Source organism: Spodoptera frugiperda, chromosome 10 (assembly GCF_023101765.2).
Source record: "Spodoptera frugiperda isolate SF20-4 chromosome 10, AGI-APGP_CSIRO_Sfru_2.0, whole genome shotgun sequence".
In the NCBI taxonomy this organism is placed as follows: Eukaryota; Metazoa; Arthropoda; class Insecta; order Lepidoptera; family Noctuidae; genus Spodoptera; species Spodoptera frugiperda.
Window position 1 is genome coordinate 3,477,541 of NC_064221.1, and position 23,490 is coordinate 3,501,030.

General features: G+C 37.0%; 3 protein-coding genes across 3 annotated transcripts; all 3 read left to right on the forward strand.

Moving 5' to 3' along the window:
- Window positions 1-2,704: 2,704 nt before the first annotated feature.
- LOC118270866 (uncharacterized) lies at window positions 2,705-5,462 on the forward strand. The gene is made up of 2 exons (XM_035586651.2): window positions 2,705-4,765; window positions 4,847-5,462. The coding sequence occupies exon 1, from the start codon at window positions 3,059-3,061 to the stop codon at window positions 4,532-4,534; it is 1,476 nt and encodes a 491-aa protein (XP_035442544.2). The 5' UTR covers window positions 2,705-3,058; the 3' UTR covers window positions 4,535-4,765; window positions 4,847-5,462.
- LOC118277070 (uncharacterized) lies at window positions 5,418-7,311 on the forward strand (the record flags this gene model as incomplete). The annotated part of the gene is made up of 1 exon (XM_050696325.1): window positions 5,418-7,311. A coding segment is annotated over one exon (852 nt), but the record flags the coding sequence as incomplete, so codon positions are not given.
- A 9,489-nt stretch (window positions 7,312-16,800) lies between these two features.
- LOC118265584 (piggyBac transposable element-derived protein 3-like) lies at window positions 16,801-21,127 on the forward strand. Its single transcript, XM_050696432.1, has 3 exons — window positions 16,801-16,948; window positions 17,908-18,056; window positions 18,739-21,127. Exons 1-3 carry the CDS (start codon window positions 16,801-16,803, stop codon window positions 20,287-20,289), a joined length of 1,848 nt encoding a protein of 615 aa, XP_050552389.1. The 3' UTR covers window positions 20,290-21,127.
- Window positions 21,128-23,490: the final 2,363 nt, after the last annotated feature.

The window sequence follows — 23,490 nt, forward strand, 5'->3', positions numbered from 1 at the left end:
AGGATTTTTTTAATAGAGCTCATGCACATTTAATGAGTGATTTTAAAATTGCAGCTTCATTAATTAACAGATTTCACCCCACGCTTCAAGATCGGCCAGATGCTTCTCTTATTATAGAAAGAGCCTTGAGGTATCAACATATTCCTAATTACTTAGCAGAATTTGTAACAAATTATAATTTAAACAGGCGATCGGTTATGTTTAGACGCATAGACGGCAGGTTTCCTCAATTAAATATATTTCCCGTATTTAGTTACTCAGAATTGATTATTTTCGCATTGGGCCCATATCAGGTAAAACAAGCACGATCATATTATGGCGAACATGTTCGACAAAATGGCTTGTATGAAATTGAAATATGTCCTGAGCTGGAACACTCTGAAGAAATGGTTGCGGCCGTTGGAGGAAATAGACCTTATTTATTAAGGGGTCGAATCCAGTCGCGCCATGTTGGTCGGCGTAAATATTTTACGTATATTTTAATTGACACTCAGCCCTCGAGTAGTAATTGCTTAGATGCAATATTAGGTTACTGTTGCAACTGTCTCGTGGGTAACAGAACAGTGGGATGCTGTTGCCACGTTATGGCCATAATATGGTATTTGGGTTGGGCTAGACACCAAGACAATATATCGCCGCCAGCATCATTCTTAGACAATATATTACTTGTAATTGAAGAATAAAACATTTAACACTTATACTGCTTTTTTATTTTATTCGAAACTTGTACTCAATCGCCACAAACCTTGAATGCAGCAATAGATCAGTATTTTATCAGTCAGAGAACATTATTTTACCCCATTTAATTGAAACAACCTAAGTATTAGATCTGTTAATAAAATAATTATTGTAAATGCTTACAGATCAGACAGTACCTACCTAATACAAATGTTGGTATTTTTATTTGCCTTTAGGTCAAGCAGTTAATTGATGTCAAATATAAAAATATAGTTTAATACAACCCGTTCTATTTTATCACAATATGCTTTTATAATCTCATCAAAAATACCCATTTGTTGTGAGTCATTAGTCTCTTTCCATATTGAGTTCTGTTTACTCGAGTACAAGTTTTGCATCGAACCTAATCGTTTTCACATTTATATTGACACTATACTATGGAAACAAGACTAGTAGATAGACGTAGGCCAGATCAGTGTCCTTTTATACTTAAATATAAGTGATGATCATGAAGTTCCTAATAAAAAACTAATAGCATTGCTGTCCGTAAACGATACAATGCATATAAAATATCAGTAGTAAGTTATCATGTTTAATATAGAATTACTTGTGAATCGGTGCTTTAAATGACATAAAATCTTGATATTATAAAAATACTATTAAAAGGCTATCATATGACATAGGGCTGCAATTTGGGCATCGCATGACAGTGCTGACTTTTAGCTCCATACTAATATGGGCATGGTCCTTTATTCAGCCCTTAAATTTGAGCTCAGTGGCCATATATCCCAAAAATAAGCAGACATCCAGTGACGAGACAAAGTCGCCCAGAACAGAAATTATCTGCCTAGAACAGATGAAACTACAAGTAAGAGGACTGCGCAAGACTAGAAATGGTGGTGTTATCATCAGCACTGAATCCAAAGACGACATTGAAAAGGTGAAGAAATCGATGCAGACAACAAATTCAGGCCTTACAGTCGACGAACCTCAGAAAAGGAAACAAAGAGTCGTAATTATTGGAGTGCCCTCATCCATGCAAGAGATGGAAGTTTTTACTTGTTTGTACAATCAAAACCTAGCCGAAAAACTTCAGGAATGCAGCCTCGAGACGTTTTTGTCCTCCATTAAGCTAAGCCACAAATCAGGTAAGAAGGACGCTGACACCTGTAACTTTATAATTGAAGTATCTGCACAGATACGTAAAGCCCTAATATGCAAAGACAGAGTATTTGTTAATTGGTCTTCCTGCCCTGTAAGAGACTTTACCCTAGTCACACGTTGTTATAAATGTCAGCAGTACGGACATGCGGCTAAATCATGTCGAGAGACCACCTACATGTGTGGCCACTGTGGTGAATCGGGTCATTCCATCAAAAAAGGCCCTAAGAAAGCAGAAGAACCAAAATGCGCTACTTGCTTGCATTTCAAAAAGCCAAGTAATCATAATACAGGTGCAGCGGACTGTCCAACGAAAATAATGGCAGAAAATAGATACATAAATTCTATTGATTATGGAGGCGCCTAGGAGCGCCGTAAATTACGATTCTTCTTGGCCTTAGTTTTAATTAATATGATTAATAATCTTATTAGTGATGTAGATAATTTCTCTGTATCTCAATCGCAAGTTTGTGACGTTGAGGACTGCAAACAATATCTCTCCTCTTACACTAGCCCATTAACCATATTAACCCAAAATATTCGCAGTGTTTTTAAGAATTTTGATAACTTTAGCATTTTTCTAAAACGTCTAGACATAAATTGTGACATTATTGTCCTAACTGAATGTTGGCTTGCTAAACAATATAATATACCACAAATTCCGGGATATTGTATGTATAAGAGTAACTCAACTTCCAATCAGAATGACGGGGTGATGCAAGAGAACATCTAAATGCGTCTGTCGTGGAACCAAACATGGACGACTGCAGTAGATTGTTAGTTAAAATCGGAGCCGAGTTTGCGATACTGGCTGTGTATAGATCACCCTCTTTTACGAATGTAAACAATTTCACTAACTCTCTAAACGACACCTTGCAAAACCTATCAACTTTCAAAAATATAATTTTAACTGGAGATATTAATATCAATATTCTTCCTGGAAGTGCGGACGCTGCGGCTGAGGAATATCTAAACCTATGCGCGTTCCATGGTTTGCTTTCCGCCCACATGTTTCCTACACATCAAAGTGGCTCCTGCTTGGATCATATACTGCTCAACTCTAATTCCCCTGCACTAACCGTTGTAACTAACTCAACAATAACTGACCATAGTATCTGAACTCAATTTCATTGTAATTTCAAATGATGAAGACAATGAAACAAATGATATACAATTTGAATACATAAATCAATACGTAGATGATGACTTTGACGTGTCTATGATTGCCCCACCTGATACACTCCATACGAAAGACCCATCAACTGATATTACTGAACCTACACCATCATCTTCAAAAGACTCAGCAGTTAATGTTAGTAATCCCACACAATTGTCTTCAGAAGAACATATAGTTGAAGTTAATGAACCCACACCATCGTCCTCGTTGAATAATGTGGCAAAATTAGTAGAGTATAGTGATAGTTCTGATTCTGAACTAGAAGAACCCAGAGTTAAAAGGAAAAAGCGCTGCCAAGTGAAAAAAAGTGAATGGAATGTTGAGAAAAATAGATTAAACAGAGAAAAAGGAAATGAATATTTTGGAAAAAGAAAAGAATCAGGCAATTGGATAAAAAATATTTGTAAACCAAAGAAGGAAATAAAACCACGATGCAGATGCTTAGAAAATAGTAATGGGGTAATGAAATGTCACATGATAACTCAAGAGAACCGAAAATATCTATTTGAACAATTTTGGGCTATGGATTGGGGCGAGAAAAAGGTTTTTATAAAATGTTTAATGAAAATTATTCCAACCAAAAGACAAAGAGATAGAAAGGATCCTAATAAGTCGCAAAGGAAAAATACTATGGTTTACTATTTAAAGAAGGACGATGATATGGTAAGAGTGTGCAAAACATTATTTTTAAACACCTTTTCCATCACTAACTTTCTTTGTTGGAGTTGGAAGTCGGAAGATACGTTAGTAAGTAATACTGGCGAAAATATTTCTCAATCTGTACAGTCGGTCCAACCTCAAACAGCTACCACGGAAAAACAATTTTTAGATAAGTTTTTAAACGAATTGCCTAAACTACCTTCGCATTATTGCCGTCAGAGAACTTCTCTGTTGTATTTACAACCTGATATTATTTCTAAGCAACAGCTGTATAAATTGTACAAAGAAGAATGCCATTCTAAGCATGTCAAACCATTAAGCATCGCCACATTTTCAAACACTCTAACTTTGAACAAAATATCATTATTTAAACCTAAAAAAGACTTATGCGAAACATGTAATGGATATGAATTAGGCAATATAACTGAAGCTATTTACAATGAACAAATACTGAAGAAAAAGGAAGCTAGAGCAGAAAAAGACAAAGACAAAAAAAATAATAGGTTTGTATTTACTGCTGACCTCCAGGCTGTACTAATGGCACCAAGATCTAACGTGTCATCTAACTATTATAAAACCAAACTATGTGTTCACAATTGGTGTATTTATGATCTGAAAGCAGGAGATGGGTACTGTTTCTTATGGAATGAAGCTGAAGGTGGCCTAACTTCTGAAGAATTTTCTACAATTTTGGCAAAATTTATTACCAAAGAAGTTGTACCCAAAATGGACGAAAGTGACCGAGAAATAATATTTTATACCGATGGTTGCACATACCAAAATCGTAATACCACTCTCAGCAATGCCATGACAAATATTGCAATATATCATAACGTGACCTTAATCCATAAATACTAAGAGGTTGGACATACACAAATGGAGGTGGATAGCATGCACGCTATGATTGAGAAGAGGCTTAAAAACCAAACCATCCATGTACCTGCAGAATACCTTAATGTATGTCGTACTGCAAAATCTAATAACAAGAGATACAAATGCGAATACTTGACCTTCGATTATTTTAAAGACCTCAAACAAGTCGCATTTTATAAATCAATTCGTCCAGGAAAGATGAAAGGTGATCCAAAGGTCTGGTTTTGTATATTAACATGTTCAGTTTAGAGTAAAAGTTGTTTGATAGTAGAATTTAACACGCGTTTTTGTTGACAGGTTACTGATATAAGAGCTCTTCAATATAAACCCAGTGGCGAAATATTTTATAAATTGAGGTTTGGAGATGAATGGAAGCTACTGAATCAAAGAAAAACCCCGGTTGAAGCTGTTCCTGTGGATAATTTAAAAAACCTGTACGACGAACGTCGCAAAATCACAAAAAAAAAATTTTTGGATTTGCAACAGTTAAAATCGTCCATGCCCCTTGATTATCAGGGTTACTATGATAACTTATCTCACGATGATTGAATATTGTTCAAATACACCAATTTTATTGTTTAACTTTATTTTTTTACATTTCAACCTGTGCTTATAATTGTGAGTAAAAGCTATCAACTCCATATTTTGTTTTATTTATTGTTATTATGAAATCTATCAACTCAAAATTCGCAATAAAATATACACGGTTAATTAGAATGTAATTTTTAAGGGGTGAACAGGTTAAGAATCTTTTAAATTACCAACGGGATTTTTGGTTATTCTTTCCGAGAAATAAAATATTTTTTATTCAAATTTTCGACTCCCCTGTAAAATTACCTTCAAAGGAGTTATTCGTTTTTCGAATTAACGTATTTTGCTTTATGTTCAAACTTTACTAATACCTATATTTTTTTCTTCCACAGCTCAAACTTGTAGAGACAGATGGAGACGTATAAGAGATAATTACAGACGCGCTAAAAAGTTAAGGAAAACAAAAAGTGGACAAGCTGCTACAAATATGAAGAAACCAAAATATGAAGATTTATTATCATTCCTTATCCCCTATATTAGCAACGAGGATGAAACTTTATCAAATTTTCCACCAAATAATGTTTCCCAAGACTCAAGTAATGAGGATAATAGTCTTTTAGATGATATTCATAGCCGTGATAGCTCTGGTTCAAGTGCTGGTACTTCACAAAGCACTATAAGAAATCGTCCTGGTTCTTCAAAAGACAGTTCACCTCGTCCTTATAAAAGAAATTCTAGATCTATAGATATTCCACCACAGCTTTCACCAACACACTCGTTATTGCAAGAGTATTTAGAAAAAAAATATAGGGCCCAGAAAAATAAATCTGACAAAATAGTTGAGTTTTTCAAGAACATGGGGGAGACTGTTTCAAACTTTCCGGAAGATGTACAAATTAGTGTAAAACGTGAAGTTTTTAAAATAGTTACCGATGCAGAGGAGTTGGTTTTCAAGGAGAAGTCTAAACCACAATGTGTATTAGAAATATCTCAAGAGAGCGCACCGCCCATAATCGTTGTTAATTCAAACGATGTTGATGCCCAACCTTCAAACCAAATAATAACACCAACTTCAACAAACGTGAATCCAACTGATATTGACACACAGGAAGAGATTTCTCTTGATCTTGATGATAACGCATTAAATGCTTTTTTAAATTCTATTCAACAAAAAAAAAATAACCAATGAATGGTATTTTTTGAATGTTTTGTAAATTATTTTTTTGTGTTTTTGTCTTGCAAATCATCCAAATAGAGTAAAAATCACCTACAGTAAGCTGTTCTTTTTGAAGTCTTGCAGCACTAACTTCTTCAGATGGCTTTAAGGTATTAAGAATATTATTTATTTCAATCCACACATTTTCATTTAGTATTTCGAATCACATCCACACATTTTCAAATTTCGTCACAGTTGTCGCAAAAAGTTTTAAGCTCTATTAATCTTTCTAACATGTAATACGTAGAGGACCATCTAGTGCTGTAATCAAGAATTGGCTTTTTTAATTTTTCCAATCTTATCTTCAATTTCATAAGTGGCCGACGTAGTATTCTTACAACACTACGACATTTTTCAATTACAACTTCATGATCATGTTTTGGAACGTCTTTGATTTTAATTATTTTGAATCATTTTTTTTTAATTTACCTATGTTGACCTTGGAGATGCACGCGAATTGTTGACATTGTGATAATTATTACTAAAGTTTTTGTTTGTGTTTGCGGATATAATTGGATTGTTTTGTTTGTGTTCTTGACGGATATAATTGGTTTTGGTGGTGGTTTGGTGTTGTTATAGACATTGCTACTGGTAGTGGTTTTATCATATTTAAGTATATATTTAGCTTGATTATGGCTCCAACTGTAAAAAAATCTAAAACCTGGGAGTATTTAACGGATTTGGGAGGCTACAAAGCCAATGTATTTGCACGAAAATTTTGTCGCACAAGGGTGCAGGCCCCTATAATTTAACCCGACACTTAAAATCCGCTTACCCCCTTGTCTTAGCTGGGATTCAGGAAGATCGTATATCCATAAATAACCACGCTAATGTTACTACACCTGCGATTCCATCTACTTCTCAAGAAGAGTTGTCGACAGCCTATCCAGATGGTTCCACACAATCTGAGCAAACAACTTCAATTCCGAATCGTCGTCTTATAGTTAAAAAGAACCAAATTAATGAATATTTTTCTAAACCGCTGTCATTAAAAAAATAGAAGCTGTGAATAAGATGCTCCTTCAAATGATTGTTAAAAATTATTTGCCATTTTCCATTGTCGAAAGTGATTCTTTTAAGTTGTTTGTACGAGAATTGTCTCCTTCCTATGTACCTCCATCAAGAAAGACATTATCAAATGCATTACTACAAAAGTTTTATAACTTTGTAAGAGAAGATGTCACAAAGTCACTAGGCCAAGCAGAATATATTGCCTTAGCTACGGACGCCTGGACATCGGCTTCACACCAGCAGTATGTTGCCATAACGGCACATTTTGTTGACAACAGTAACATTAAGGCAGTTATGTTGGAACAGAATTTAGCGGACTTAATTCTTAAAATTTGCAGTAAATGGAATGTCACCGAGAAAGTAGTCTCAGTAACTACTGACAATGCCAATAATATTCAAGCTGCTGTTTCAATATTAAAATGGAAGCAAGTTCCGTGTTTTGCTCACACACTGAATCTAATTGTTCAAGCAGGTTTATCTGAAATAAAATAAATACAAAATAAAGTAAAAAACATAGTAAAGCTTTACCGAAGGAGTGTTTTAGCTAGTGAGTGCCTAACTGTTATGCAAAAGTAGCTAGGCGAAAAACAGGTAAAAGTGAAACAAGACGTTATAACTCAGTGGAACTCCACGTTTGATATGTTCGAGAGGATTTTGGAGATCAAAAAAAGTGTAAATTCCACAATTGCCACAGATTATCCCAACATAGGGGAAACACTATAGTTATTGGCCCCCACACAGTTATTGGCCATTTTGACTTTGATGGCCTGGAATAAGCAATACTCTATTATAATGGTAGATTTAAAAATGCATCAATGGCAACACTTTCATCCTCTGTCAAATAGTTTCAACAAAACTCCGCTAGGTGAAATGGTTCCTTTTCGTCGAGTGATCTTTTGCCGGGAGGTACAATGTAAGTAATTTGCTAAAAAAAATGTTAAGACTGCTACTTTTTGTAATGCAATATTTTATCAAGTATATGTAATAGTGTCGTTATTCAAATTCTATAAAATAGTGTCTTGTTATGTGCTATAAACAGTTTTAGGACGTAAAATAACCTACTTTCATTATAACCTCAAAATGTTGTAGTGGCCAATAGCTGTCACAATTATTTGAATGACTTATAGTTATTGGCCTCCTATGCCAATTGCTATAGTTAAAAATAAATAAATAAATAGCGTTGTTAATGAAAACATCGTCTTCTGTTACAATAATAAGCGTCATATTCCATTATTATCATTTTCAAATGCCTGTCAGCAGTTATTGGCCTAGGCCAATAACTATGTTATCCGTCAAAATAACTTGTAGAAAAAGGAGGCCAATTACTATATGTGCTTTTTTTCATTTTGAATAAATTAGTTTTAATTAGGTCTTTTCTTTTATATCAGGTTCATAAAGGAAAAATAATGCCGAAGACACCACAATACACAAAAGAGGCCCTTGACGAGGCTTTAGAAAAATCAATACAAAAACTATGTCTTTGCGAGCAGTTGCAAAAACATATAATATACCAAGAGCTACTTTACAATTCTGTACCTCGGAGGTATACAATAGTAACTCCACTTTTTTTGAAAATATGTTTATTGCACCATTAAAATCGCAAGAAGAAGTTCCACTTAATGGTATACGACATTAAATCCTATTACATCTATGAAAAGAAATATCCAATCGTATATGACATTAAATCCACTAATGTCTAACTGGTAAAGGACCTCAAATGACCATAAGATTATTTACCTCTACGCTTTGCGCGTACTTAATGTTATTCATTGGAGTTAATATTCTTTACCTCTGAATGAAAACTCGCGCGCGCCGAGCTATATATCATGCCATTGATCTTTATTTCTTGGTGTTAAGATACTTTTTACAATAACAAAAATTGTTAGTGGTTTGGTTGATTCTTGTGGTAGTATTAACTCATAGTAGGGTCTCCTCTACAGTACCTAACAAAATATTACTACAAGTGGATTCTCGTTTACATGTCATATGTTTCTATATTAAATACAAAATAATAATTGCAATTTTTTATCTTTAATACTGTGTTTTAAGGTCCATTTTTAAGTGTCATAAACACAACGGGTAGTTAGGTACGCAATGTTCAAAGTAGGTCGCGCTGAAACTACTGAACGGATTTTGATGAAATTTGGTATATTATTTATTTGCATCAGGCATTTATTTGCAGGTTTAAAAACAGGGTATGAGCTGACTTGTGTAATAGAATACATTTTATCCGGGTGCGGGAAATAGTTCCTTCGGGATGCGGGTGGAACGGCAGGAAATAGCTAGTCCATTATAACGGATAAATATAATGCTTGCAACCCATTAATTTATTAATTAGATAAATAATCTTTCTCGCCTAGTATAGATATGTTTTTCTATATTATAAACAACGAACTATTGCCCGCAATAGTTCTATATGCTTCTATATTCTGCAATGGGTCATCAGCTCCTTTTGTGCATAGAAAAAAATCTATTGCGGGAGGGTCTGTACCATACTCTGCTATTGTATGGATGCAATTCCGAAAAAATGAGTTTTTTTTTTTGAGGGGGAAAATCATCCAATGACTTCTCCCACCTTGGGCGAGGCGAGAGGAAGTGTCAGACTCTTACTGACTAAAAACCACCCCGTTCCTTCTCCTGCTTTTCGAGCCGGAGCCCCGGTAAACCAGCTAGGTAGTCCGCAGCTCCGGATCAGGCATCAGCCCTACTGGGCCCCATCTATGGTGGTCTGATGGCTCTTTGAGGCGCGCGCGGAACGCTACGCGCTGCACGCACAGGTCTGGTTCAGTTCGGGCGGTGAGCTACCCTTGCTCGCCGTCCGCAGGCCCGCACTTACGGTGGCCGGAGATCGTCCCGCGATCCCCGACGCCCGGAGTGTCTCTCGCGACGGCTGGGGCGTGAGGAGGTTTGTTCCCTCACGCGCCCCGCCTCCTCCTTAGCTAGCATGACTGCTTCGCAGAAAGAGGAGACGGCATTCCAGTCCCTCTCGCTCCGCACCATGGCCTGAACCAGTGCCGGGCGCGAGAGGTCGCCGTCGCCGACCACATCCCTGAGGACTTGGCGGTGCTCAGCCCACGCAGGGCACACCGCCACCGTATGTTCTACCGTGTCCTCCGGGCGGTCCTCGCAGTGATGACACCCGGGCGTTTCCTCCCGCCCGATAAGGAACAGGAACCTACCGAAACTCCCATGTCCGGTAAGCACCTGCGTCAGGCGGTAGGTGAGGACGCCGTGGCGCCTCTTTAGCCACTCCTCAAAGAGGGGACTTACCGCTGCGATGACAGCGAGCCCAGCCCTCGGTTGCGACAGTCGTTGCTGCCATTCCGCCATGAGATCGCGCCGGAGCTCGTCCCGCCACGCACTGATCTGGCGCGGCAGTGGAGTTTCGCCCCGGCGGCACGCGTCGGCGCGCAAACTGAACACGTGCGCGAGCACCTTCGCCTCCAAATCCCACGGCGGTAATCCGGCAAGGAGGTTAGCCGCCTCCCCGGAGATCGTGCGATATCCACGGATCACCCGGATAGAGGGCCATGGAAAAAATGAGATTAGTTCGATGTTCTACAAAACTTCTTTTGACCAGGAAACATTCGAAAAAGTTAGAGACATAATGTTTCTGAATGCCGAATTCCAATAACATCCCCAAGGTTTATTTAGAGGTAAACAAAAGTATGATATTTTAATGCTCTCTTAAAACACCTTAGTTAGTATATGTTTCGAGGTAAATAACCTCAAGTCCACAAAATCAGATAAAAATTCACTTTAGTAAAATGTTATGTAATACAATATAATTCCATCAAATAATAATAAAAAATAATGTTGAGTTTGTTGCAATAGCTTTAAAGCTACTATGTCAAAATTGCATTCAAAGTTTCGTTCCGCGCATTTTTGCCTGTCCTGTAAATTTTTTGTTTTATCAGTTAATGTTGTATACCTCTGAGGTACAGAATTTAAACTAAAAAATCCTACTTCGAAGTCTCCTATTCCTTTTTAAATAAAAAATGCTATGAATTTTGATTAGAATAATGGCTTGATTTTCCTTGATGACATTTTATTTAATTATTTTTTATTTTTTTTTTAAATGTCATTGGTGTTGATAACGATTTTATACAGTTATTTTTTAATTTTAAATTAGGATATTGCTGACGAAAAATTCCACCATTAGGGGGTCCAGAATCATGTACTGGATTTGAGGTACCTATTCGTTTATGCGTCGATGTCAAAAACACCCTTTTCACGTTTATTTGGTACGGAAATAGTTTCAGACCCTGTGAAGGACATAGGTTTTATTCCATGATTCATCACTAAAGGAAAGATTGTATGAAATTGTGATAGCACGCGGACATTTGTGATTTATTGTATTTGTTTCTTTTAGGAAAATACCAGCGGCGTTGAGTTAATTGATCAAAATGCAAGTAATCAACATTCATCACTAGCCGTCGACGTTATTGAAATCCCATACCATCAAGCTACGAAGACTACAGGAGTCCCAGGAAGCAATTCAGAAAAACTAGATGATATAGCCCAAAAGCTCGACCATTTAATAACTACAGCAAATGCAAATGAAATAAATGTACAAGTGCTGTTTGACAGGCAGCAAAATGTTAATAGAGGCTTCAGGGACTCCTTACCATTATTAAGAAGTTGTGGCTACAATGTACATATACCATTATCCCCAGAAGATAATGAGCCACAACTAACCACAAGCCAAGCCAACAAGTCCAGAGCTGTTACGTTATGTCGTTGGGTTGTGGAGGTGGTGAACGGTATTTTTAAAAGCAAGTTTAAATTATTTAGACAAAACTTTTTTAATAGGGCTTCCAAGCATCTCATGATGGATTTTTCTGTAGCTGCAGCTCTTATAAATAAATACCACACCAAATTAAGGGATAGGGATGATGCCCATGAAATAATCCAAATAGTTAATAGAAACATGAACATAAACAATGATCTCTCAGACTATGTTAGGGTGCATAATCTCAATAGAGCTAGGGCAGATTTTCATAATATAAATGTAGACAGGGAAAATATAAGGGTTTTCCCAAGATTACATTACGGTGAGCTAATATTGATTGCCTGCGGGATATATCAATTATTAAAACAAGCCCGCTCTTATTATGGAGAGCACATCCGATTTAATGGATCTTACATTATTGAAGTTTCTAGGGACCCTAGGAATAGAACGATGGAAGAAGTTATATTTGGGTCGAATTGCTACTTGATAAGAGCAAAAATTGCAAGTAGGCATATCAGTCGCAAAGTATACTTTGTGTATATTTTGGTTAGCAATACCGAAGCAGGTCGTGAAGCAATAAAGCAGTATTGCTGTAACTGTATTGTTGGCCGTCGCACAGACGAGTATTTGATCTAAAAAATCGATCAAAAGTCGAAAACTCGAATATTGCTTTACAACTATTGTATTGTAAAAGCCCAATAGCTATTACGTCACTCAACAGACAACTTGGCCGCACACCGCCCCACCATCAACCGTAGCAACAGTCGGAACCCAGTTGTTGCGTGAATCGTATGTCTTTGTTCTCGACACTACAATTAAATCGTGATCTTTAAATTGTATTTAATCTGTGTTTGGTGAAATTGTGTGATAACCGTTATGGATATTTTGAAAGAGGGTATGTAGTTACTTTATAAAAGCATATTTATTTTGATATTACACTTGATTTAAGTCACATTTTGTACCCTCAATACAGTCAAAGAAAAATGCAAAAAAATTTTAGTGAACTCTGTCATTAAAGGTGTTTTTGTTTGAGAGTTAAGTTTAGTTAACTTATGATTTTGGATTTAACATATAGTTTCATTATTCTTGACAAGATTTTTAAAGGAAAATGTCCCGCATAGTCACGCCATTTTTTTATTTAATTTTTTTACGGAATTAGTCGAAATTAACTTTTATAAAACAATGTTTTATTTTTATTTTTCTATTCCAGAATATCCAATGACGTCGATGGAAATGACTAGAAAATCACTCTATGAAGTCATAAAACAATGTTCGGACAAAAAAATAAACCAAAAGTTCGAGTATTTAGAAAATCATCTTAAAATAATCACAAAATGCCCTAAAAATCAACAAGGTTCATTGAGAAGTGCCTTAAAATCATTTAAGTACCAATTTAAACAAAAATGGACAGCTGCTAGTAACAAGGAAGAACGGTTCTTTACAAAAAATGAACAATGGCTCAATACTTTTATCACACTGCCTGCGTGGACAACAAAAAAGGCCGGGAGACCGTCAAAAGAATTCAAGGAATTGAGCGATCAAGCAAAGAGGCGCTAAACAAAGGATTTGAGGGAACAAATACCCTGTGAAGAGTTGACCTATGCAGCTCAAATGAGTCAACGTGCTGCAGGACATGGTGACGCGGCTAAAGTTATGAAAGATAGATATGACTTTAACGCCAACAAGAGCCAAAAAGTACAGAACACGGTATAGTTCAACTCAAAACGAGGTAAAAAAGCATACACCATCACAAGCATTAGCTATTTTCGTGGAAGCTGATTTAACAAGAAAACAATACGAAGTAATTCACGCTGCAAATAAAAACATTTATCCGTGTTATTCACTTGTTAAAAAGGCAAAGAAAGATTGTTATCCGCGTGAAGAATCTATGAGAGTTACAGAAACATGTGCTGAAATAAACTTGCAGGATCTTTTAGATCACACATCTGCACGGTTATGTATGTACTTAGATGAAGTACTCGAAAGTTTAAATGAAGAAGAAATAAGCTCTTTAGAACTAATATCCAAATGGGGTTGTGATGGTTCCCAACAACAACAATTTAAGCAAAAATTTGGTAATAGTACAGACAGTGATTCGTCTATATTTCAGAGTTCATTTGTGCCCTTACGACTGATTTGCAACGTTCGCGTTGGTGACCAAAGTAAGATTATTTGGCAAAACCCAGTTCCTTCTTCTGCAAGATACTGCCGACCAATCCGAATCCGTTTTGTTCATGAAACAAAAGACATCACAAATGAAGAAATCTCCTACATAGAAAAACAAATAAAAAACCTGAATAAAAGTGTAATACCAAGAACAGATGGTGGCACAACCCTTTCCTCCTAACGGTACTTAGAAGTACCACTACATTTTTCGTCTAATAACTTACGTACGTAAACAATTTATGTTAACTACAACTGACGATCCTTTAAAGTACTGTTTCCGTAAGCCAATCACAGCGCGTTATTTGAATTACCGTGTCTCATTGGCGAATAATTTGAAGAGCGAGTTACAGCCTGTCGAAAAAATTTTCACTTCGCTGTGCAGTGCAATTGGAAATGTTTTATAAATAGAATATAATATAGACGTGAGAGTTCGTCCAATTAAAAAATGGGAAGGAGTGAGGACAGACAAATCGGATGGGTCGCAGGACAAGGGAGTTAGAGGACGGGAATTGAGAACAGCCTCTATTTGACACAGACAGGTTGCCAGCTCTTCGTAAGTGAAGTTAGTGAGACTTAGCAACTTTCTTAGATGGTTCTTGGTGGACTTTACGGCAGCTTCAGCCATGCCATTAAAGTGAGGGGAATAAGGGGGCGCAAAAACAAACTTAATGCCCTGCTCTGCCATTTCAGATGCAACATCGGATTCAATTCGTTTTAAGTCATTATCAGCCCCAACAAAGTTCGTGCCATTATCCGATAGTATGCTTTGAGGTTTACCACGGCGAGACGTGAAACGATTCAGAGCTGCAATAAAGCCTTCTTTTGTAAGGTCGGTGACGAGCTCCAAATGGACCGCCTTTGTTGCATGACAAACAAAGATGCATAAATAGGACTTTGTAAGCTTACAACCGCGACCTTTTCGGTCAGCTATCAGTACTGGGCCAGCATAGTCAACACTAGAGTTAAAAAATGGAAATGTAATGTTGGTTCTGGAGCATGGAAGTTGACCCATCATTGGTTGTATATTTTGACACTTATATCTAAAACATTTTAAACATTGTTTGACAACAGTTTTGGCAAGATTCCTGCCGCCTAAAGGCCAATAGTTAAGTCGCATATTTGCCAATAATAACTGTGGACCAGCGTGAAGCAACCTTTTATGTTGCATGTGAAAAAGTATTCTAGTAAGATGATGTTTACTACAAAGTAAGATAGGATATTTTGTATTATAATCGTATGGTGAATTATCAAGCCTGCCTCCTACGCGTATAATTCCTTTTGTATCTACAAATGGTGTTAATGAAATTAAACGATTTTTATGAGGCAGTGATTTTCCCGACTTCAAAATATTGCACTCTATTGGAAACATATCTGCTTGTGCACTAAGTAGTAAACTTGTTAAAGCGTTATCTAATTCATCAGTGGAAAGCGAACCTTGCAGTTTACAATTAGAATTTTTTAAATTATGAATGAATCTATAGATGTAGGCAATGATTCTTTGAAGACGATTGAAATTAGAATTATTTTGAATTAAGGACCGAATTATTGAATTGTTAGATGATTGATTGGAATTAATAAGAGTGTCAACTTGATCAGTAAAATTACACACTACTTCAGGTAGATTTTTGTTCACGCTATTACAGGGTATAATAGGCCAGCTACTTTCGCAGCTGTGTAAGAAACTAGGGCCCGTCCACCATAACGAACATGCACCGATGGAATCGGCCCTCGCCCCGCGAGAAACAAGGTCCGCCGGATTGTCCTTCGACGGTACATACCTCCACTTATCTCCAGCAGTGCTTTCCTGAATTTCGGCGACTCGATTACGTACAAAGGGTTTTAGTTGATTTGGTAATATGTTGAGCCACCCCAACACGATCATCGAGTCGCTCCAAAATAATCGCTTGTCTATGGGCATAGTCAAGGATTCTGTTACGGTAGTACACAGTCTTGTACCTAATAGCGCAGCACAGAGCTCAAGGCGCGGAATAGTAACAGTCTTTATTGGTGCTACACGATTTTTGGACACCAAAAGTTGTACATTTACTGATCCATCACTACATACTGATCGAACGTATATGCATGCGCCATACGCCTTTTCTGACGCGTCGCAAAAAATATGCAATTCATGTTCCACCGCTAGGTTGCAGCACACCCATCGTGGAATGTTTAAGCTGTTTAAACTAGGAAGTGTGCGAACAAAATTAGACCACATTTCGACTATCTCAGACGAGACTTCATCGTCCCATTCGGACTGTTCAACCCATAGTCGCTGCATTATTAACTTTGCTTCAACAATACAAGGGCCAACCAGTCCTAGCGGATCGAACACTTGACTAATCACAGAAAGAATGTGTCGCTTTGTTATTATTTCCTTTGCGGAAATATTAATTGAGAAGGATAATGTGTCAGTATTGGAAAACCAGTGCAGACCCAGAGTTTTATTCGATGACTGGGAGTGACTGGACAAGTCTAATGAACCAGATTTACCCGAGTTACCAGCTATTTCTTCGAGAATTTCTGGACTATTAGATTGCCACTTACGCAGAAAAAAATGAGCAGATGAGAGAATTGAATTAATTTGTTGCATCTGAAATGGCAGAGCAGGGCATTAAGTTTGTTTTTGCGCCCCCTTATTCCCCTCACTTTAATGGCATGGCTGAAGCTGCCGTAAAGTCCACCAAGAACCATCTAAGAAAGTTGCTAAGTCTCACTAACTTCACTTACGAAGAGCTGGCAACCTGTCTGTGTCAAATAGAGGCTGTTCTCAATTCCCGTCCTCTAACTCCCTTGTCCTGCGACCCATCCGATTTGTCTGTCCTCACTCCTTCCCATTTTTTAATTGGACGAACTCTCACGTCTATACCGTGTTCACAGGTTCCTGACAAAACCATCAGCTGCTTAGACCGCTTCAAAAGGATTGAATACGTTCGTCAACACTTCTGGCAGCGTTTCTCTAATGAATATGTTTCATCACTTCAACAGAAAACCAAATGGTCAGTCGCTTCAGATAGGAAGCTCAGAGAAGGAACACTTGTACTCATCCGAGAGAAGGCGCTTCCACCACTTGTTTGGGCACTAGGTCGTGTAGTACGAACCTATGCAGGTGTCGACGGCATCACACGCGTGGCAGACGTGAAGACAAAGAGAGGAGTCATCACAAGAGGGTTTAACAATATTTGCCCTCTTCCCTTCGAAGACGTCAACAGGCGGGAGGATGTTCACGCATCAACCGCGTGACCATGCAGGACGACGGCGGCGGCTGAGGTGCGGGCGCGGGGAAGACAGCCGACGCGCGGCGAGCGGCGGCGGCGCTCTTCACTTCTTCGCAATCGGTCGACAGAACGACTCGCGTCCACATTTACAGATACAGAACACTTTTTTCTTAACCTCAAGTGTACATTAAATACTATATAAAATACTTTGTATTATTAACAGGTAAGTACTATTTTTTTTACAAAATTACGATGTTTATACCTTTAACTACATTTCTAATTGCTCATATAACTTATCATCACTTTATTTTATATGAATATTTGATAAAAACTGACGCGGACTTAAAAGTACCGTCAGGTGATCGTGGTCTCAAAAATTATGTATTTTTATAATAAGCATACTCGATGAAGTAGGTATTTTGTCTTATCATAAAGGTATGTTTTTTATTTTTTATTATTGTTCTGACCTATTTTCTTATTGTTTTAGCCATTGAGATGGACATTACAAACAATACTGCTCTGATTGAAGCCTTGTTACTAGAAGAGCTTCCGGACTGCGACGAAGATTCTGATGCAGGTGTATCCGAAGATGAAGTGGCAGATCTTCAACTACCCTCACCAAGAGGCTTCGATGAGGTATTTGAAAGAGCTCTAGATAGTGTTTTAGCTGAAATTCCGCCATCGTCACCGTCAAACGAAGATGTATTTAGTGTTGTGTAGGACATACAAGAGGCAGTACATTTGTCCCGTACATGACGTCAAAATGTAAGAGCGGCTCGGCACTATAAAATGTACCACTTCAAATTTTATGTCGCGGTAGCGGTAGACGTCCTCGTCTGTCATCGTAAGAGTAAGAGGGACAGGGGAAGCTAGCCTCATGCTACACATTCAAAAATGTACCGATAGTCGAAAGGAAAGAACAAGACCGCGACAAGTGATAAAATTATTTTAGAGGCAGCAAAATCGCCAAAATATTATTTTTAAATTGTAATCTTTAACTTTTTTTATATTTTTATAATTTTTCTATATTTTTCAAAATAATACATATTTTGGTTTATTATTTTATTTTCCTCCAAAAACCCCTTTTTATCAGTTCAGTGTACTGTTCTTACTTTACGATGTAATACATTAATATGTCATGCCCTCAAAATCAAACAGACTATTACAATGACAAACTAACACAGTAATATCAAACATTTCAAATGTACTAGTTCCTTCAAATGTGTTGCCGGGCTTCAATACGGCTCGCCTCATTTGAAGTGGGACATTGTACCGGCTCAGTACAAAAAAGAGGCTACTCTTACAAACTCTTTTTTAAATTGTGTCCTACCCAACACTAGATGTATTGGAGTGCCCAATAAATCAGGTATCCACATCTCCAATACCTGGATCTAGTGTTCAGACTGATCTACCGGTTGCAAATACGTCTTCACACAGACCTAACCAGCGATTGCCAGAACCAAATCGTAAATGGAAAAAGAGGGACCTAGATACAATTTTACCGGAATATCATGCAGATACTGGAGTAGTAGAAAACTGTTTTGCTCACTGCACCACACCAACTGATATATTTTTAGTATTGATTGGAGGTATTATAGACAATATTGTATATCAAAGTAACCATTATGCTACTCAGAAAGGCAAGGTATTGAATCTGAAAAAGGAGGAACTCCTGACATTCATAGGTATGAATTTTTTTATGGGTTACAACACTCGTCCGGCATGGAGAGACCATTACTCTTCGGCACCTGATCTCAACAATGCACTTATTTGCAACACAATGCCAAGAGACAGATTTGCTTTTATTTTATCTCATCTGCATTGCAATGATAACTCTCAAATGCCAAGAGACTGCAAAGATAAGTTATATAAAATCAGACCGATGGTTGATGCACTCAATAAAACATTTCAAGAGGTGTATCATGGTACTCGCGAGCTGAGTGTAGATGAGTCAATGGTTAAATTTAAAGGTAGGTCTGTTTTGAAACAATACCTACCTATGAAGCCCATAAAAAGGGGGTACAAGTTATGGTGTCTTGCTGACCAGAGGGGTTATATAAAGAAGTTTCAAATTTATCAAGGAAAAGACGAAGAAATGAACTCAAAATTTATCGGCTATGGCTTGGGAGAGAAAGTAGTTTTAGAATTGACGGAACAAAATTGGGGTGAAGGGAAGGTAGTTTACTTTGATAATTTTTTCTCGTCTGTTGCTTTGCTTGAGAAATTGAAAACAGAAAACACCTACGCATGTGGAACTATCCGAAGTAATAGAAAAGGGCTGCCCGGAAATATGCTCGCTGATTCTCAAATGAAAAGGGGCGACAGTGATCATCGATTTTCAAATTTGGACATTGGATATTGGAAATGGAAGGATAACAAAGTGGTTCATTTAGTATCTAACTTTCACGGGAACAATGAGGCAACAGTGTCACGTAAAGAAAAAAATGGATCGAGATCTACCATTACATGCCCGGTAGCTGTCAAAGATTACAATACTTATATGGGCGGCGTAGATACAGCTGATCGTTTGAGAGCTCTTTACTGTATAGATCGCAAATCTCCAAAATGGTGGCACAGATTGTTTTGGGGTCTTCTAGACATCGCATTTGTCAATTCGTATGTTATCCATGGACTTATAATGGAACAAATTCCCCTAAAAGAGTTTCGACGTTCTGTTACTCAAGGTCTGATGACAATGAAAGATACTAATCAGAAAAGAAAGACTTCTACTGATAGTATAACGAAAGGCGGCTCTTCCAAAAGGCGCAAGTCTGACTATTCCACTATAAAAGATGTACGCTTGGGTAACAAAGGTATCCACTGGCCTAAGTTTGTAGAAAACAGGGAAGGTGCGAGGTTTGTAGTATGAAGAAGATTCAATCGAAACCTCATAGCAAATGTTCACATTGTAACGTGTTTTTGTGTGTAAATGAAAAGAAAAATTGTTTTGTTGAATATCACGAGGTTAATATGTAGTTAAAAGTCTATTAATTTAATTATTACTAAGTAAACATTGGATCTCATTACTGTTATTGTTTCTATCAAAGTTCCTAACATTGTGATAACACGAAGTTCCTGACGGTACTTTAAAGTCCAGGTCATGGAAATAGTACTTCTAGGTATAATAAAAATCTAAAAAAAATCTGTGCGTTTCCTTTTATCTACCTTATTATAATAATAAAGTTCAAAAGCAGAAATTCTTTAAAAACCGTTACCCCGGCAGGAAAGGGTTAACAATAAAGCACACATTAGCTTTTACCATGGTTGATGCAAAGGTTTGCAATGCTGCGACACACATATATGTGGACAGACATCAAAGGACTTCAATAACTTAATTAAAAAAACATAGAGAATCCCGATACTCTTAAATTTGGGTTGTCGACATTACATGCCAGAATTCGATTTTTTGAATCACTCCTTCATTTATCTTATAAAATACCTATTAGAAAATGGCAGGCAAGGACTCAAGAACATAAAAATATAGTGGCAGATAGGAAAAAGAAAATTCAAGAGGCTTTTAAAGAGGAAATGGGGTTACTAGTGGATATTCCGAAGGCAGGGTTTGGGAACACCAATGATGGGAACACATCAAGGAGATTTTTTCAAATCCCGAAATCTCTTCCCGAATTACAGGGATTGATATTAATTTAATAAAAAAATGCAGTGTCTTATTAGAAACATTGTCAAGTGGATTGAAAATTGATACGCATAAAGGTCATTGGGCGGAATCCGACCCGGTCGCGGACACGAATGAAAATGTTATCAAATGAAAGAGTATAAATTTATTTAACATTAGGTATGATTATTATTTTTTTAATCCATGGGACAAAAAAGTTAGAACCAAAAATAGACGAAATTAAGTCGCAACTTTGACATACTTCCCAAATCGATTAATGAAGCTGAAAATTAGCATAGATGTTAACTACATGATTATAAACAAAATGTCAAAAATCCCCATCGATTCGACTTTTACCAAATGAAATATTCAAGGTCAAAAGGTCAAAATTACGGTTTTTTGTATTTTTCTCGAAAAGGGCAAGTTTGATTGTACAAATATGTTCAACAGAGTTGTAGATCACACAATTTTCTACAAAAATGGTTCATCACTTTTACCCTTACGACTTTCCATTCGTGAGATATTGCGGTTTTAATGAAATAAAACGTATTTTATATAATACTCGCGGGGTTTTACTGCTGCTCGGCTCCTATTAATTGTAGGTAGCATAATGTTTTATAGCATATAGCATAATTCGATAAATGAACTAATTAACAAAAAAAAAAAAAATTCGATACGGACTACTAGTTCTGGAGATTAGCGTGTTCTATAAATTCTTCAGCTTAAAATATTAGTACTACTTTTCCGCAGTTTCAATCGATGCTGGCCTTCTATTAAGCATAGCGTAATGTTTCATTAATTATAACCTACCTCAATAATTAATGGACTATCAAACACAAAAGGAATAATTCGATTCGATGTTGTAGTTCTGGAGGTTTGCGCGTTCAAAGATACAAACTCTTTAGCTTATATATTAAGTTACTAAGTATTCCGGCGCTGTTTTAATCGCTCTGCTCAGTACTTATAGACCATTATTATATTATGTTGAATAATCCATTTATCTAGGAAGCTTATAGGCTATAAAACATCACGCTATGATGATATACTAGGAGCTGAGCAGCGAGTAAAACCGCGGAAGTGGTACTTACGCGCTAATCTCCAGAACTAATACTGCGATTTTTTTTTTGGTTTTGGATAGTCTACTTATCGAGGAAGGTTAAGCTATAAAATATTACACGACGGTCAACAGGAGCCGAGCAGCGGATGAGACCAAGCAGGAATTTTACTATTATTTGAAGCTGAAGAGTTTGTTTGAACGCACTAATGTCTAGAACTACTGGTTCGCACCAAATTATTATTTTTGTGTTGAATAAGTCCTTGTATCGAGAAAGGCTATACGCTATAAAACATCTCGCTACAATTAATAGAAGTTGAGTAGCAGATAAAACTGTGCGGAAGTAGTACTAATATTTAAAGCAGAAGAATTTGTTTGAACACGCTAATCTCAAGAACTATTGACCTGCATCGAATTATTCTTTTTGTGTTAAATAGTCCATTTATTAACTACAATCAATAGGAGCAGGTAAAATCGCGCGGGAGATAGCGAGTCAAACTCATTGAGTTTTGTAAACTATTATTTATTTATTTAAAACCCTGATATCTCACGAATGAAAAGTCGTAAGACTAAAAATGATAAACCATTTTTGTAGAAAATTGTATGATCTACAACTGTGTCCAACATATTTTAACGACAGAACTTACCGTTTTCGAGAAAAATGGAAAAAACCATAATTTTGACCTTTTAACCTTGAATATTTTTTTTACCAAAAGTGAGATCGATGGGGATTTTTGACATTTTGTTTATAATGGTGTACTTAATGTCTATGCCATTTTTCAGCTCTATGCGAATTATGTTAAGGATATTAATCACGCCGAATAAATAATTATGTTAAAATTTATTTTTCTCCACTTTCCCACATCCCACAAGAAAGCGACCCTTACCATGATAAACTAGACACATTTTATTCATATATCCCGATAATTTCATTTCTGTCCGCCGTGGGTTTTTTTCCCATACATTTTGCCCATTGACCTTTGAAAACTTTGCTGAACAAACTGCAAAGCTTTATGTGGAATTGTATGGGTGGCACCCCATGTCGCCTACAATGCACAAAATTTTAAGACATGGGGCCACAGTAATCGATCTCGCTATTTTGCCTATTGGCCAGTTGTCGGAAGAGGCGGCTGAGGCAAGAAACAAACACTTCCGCATATATAGGCAGAATTTTTCTAGAAAATTTTCGCGCGAAGACTGCAACAAAGACGTATTAAACAGACTTCTACTAACTTCAGACCCTTTTCTTAGCAGTAACAGGCAAAGGCAACGGAAAACTAGGAAGCCGTTTTCCGTTGAGGCATTAGAACTCTTGGTCCCGGAAACATCGTACGTCTCGTCTACAGACTTTGAGGAGGACGATGGATCTAGTGAACATGAATCGGAGTAGAAAATTTATG

Bases quoted from the DNA above. Each gene is read 5' to 3' on its own strand.
- LOC118270866 (XM_035586651.2), top strand. From the start codon at position 3,059: ATGATTGCCCCACCTGATACACTCCATACGAAAGACCCATCAACTGAT.
- LOC118265584 (XM_050696432.1), top strand. From the start codon at position 16,801: ATGGCAGAGCAGGGCATTAAGTTTGTTTTTGCGCCCCCTTATTCCCCT. The intron at 16,949-17,907 runs GTCTGTGTCAAA...TTATTGTTTTAG, and splicing joins TTACGAAGAGCTGGCAACCT to CCATTGAGATGGACATTACA. The intron at 18,057-18,738 runs GTATTTGAAAGA...ACTCTTTTTTAA, and splicing joins CACCAAGAGGCTTCGATGAG to ATTGTGTCCTACCCAACACT.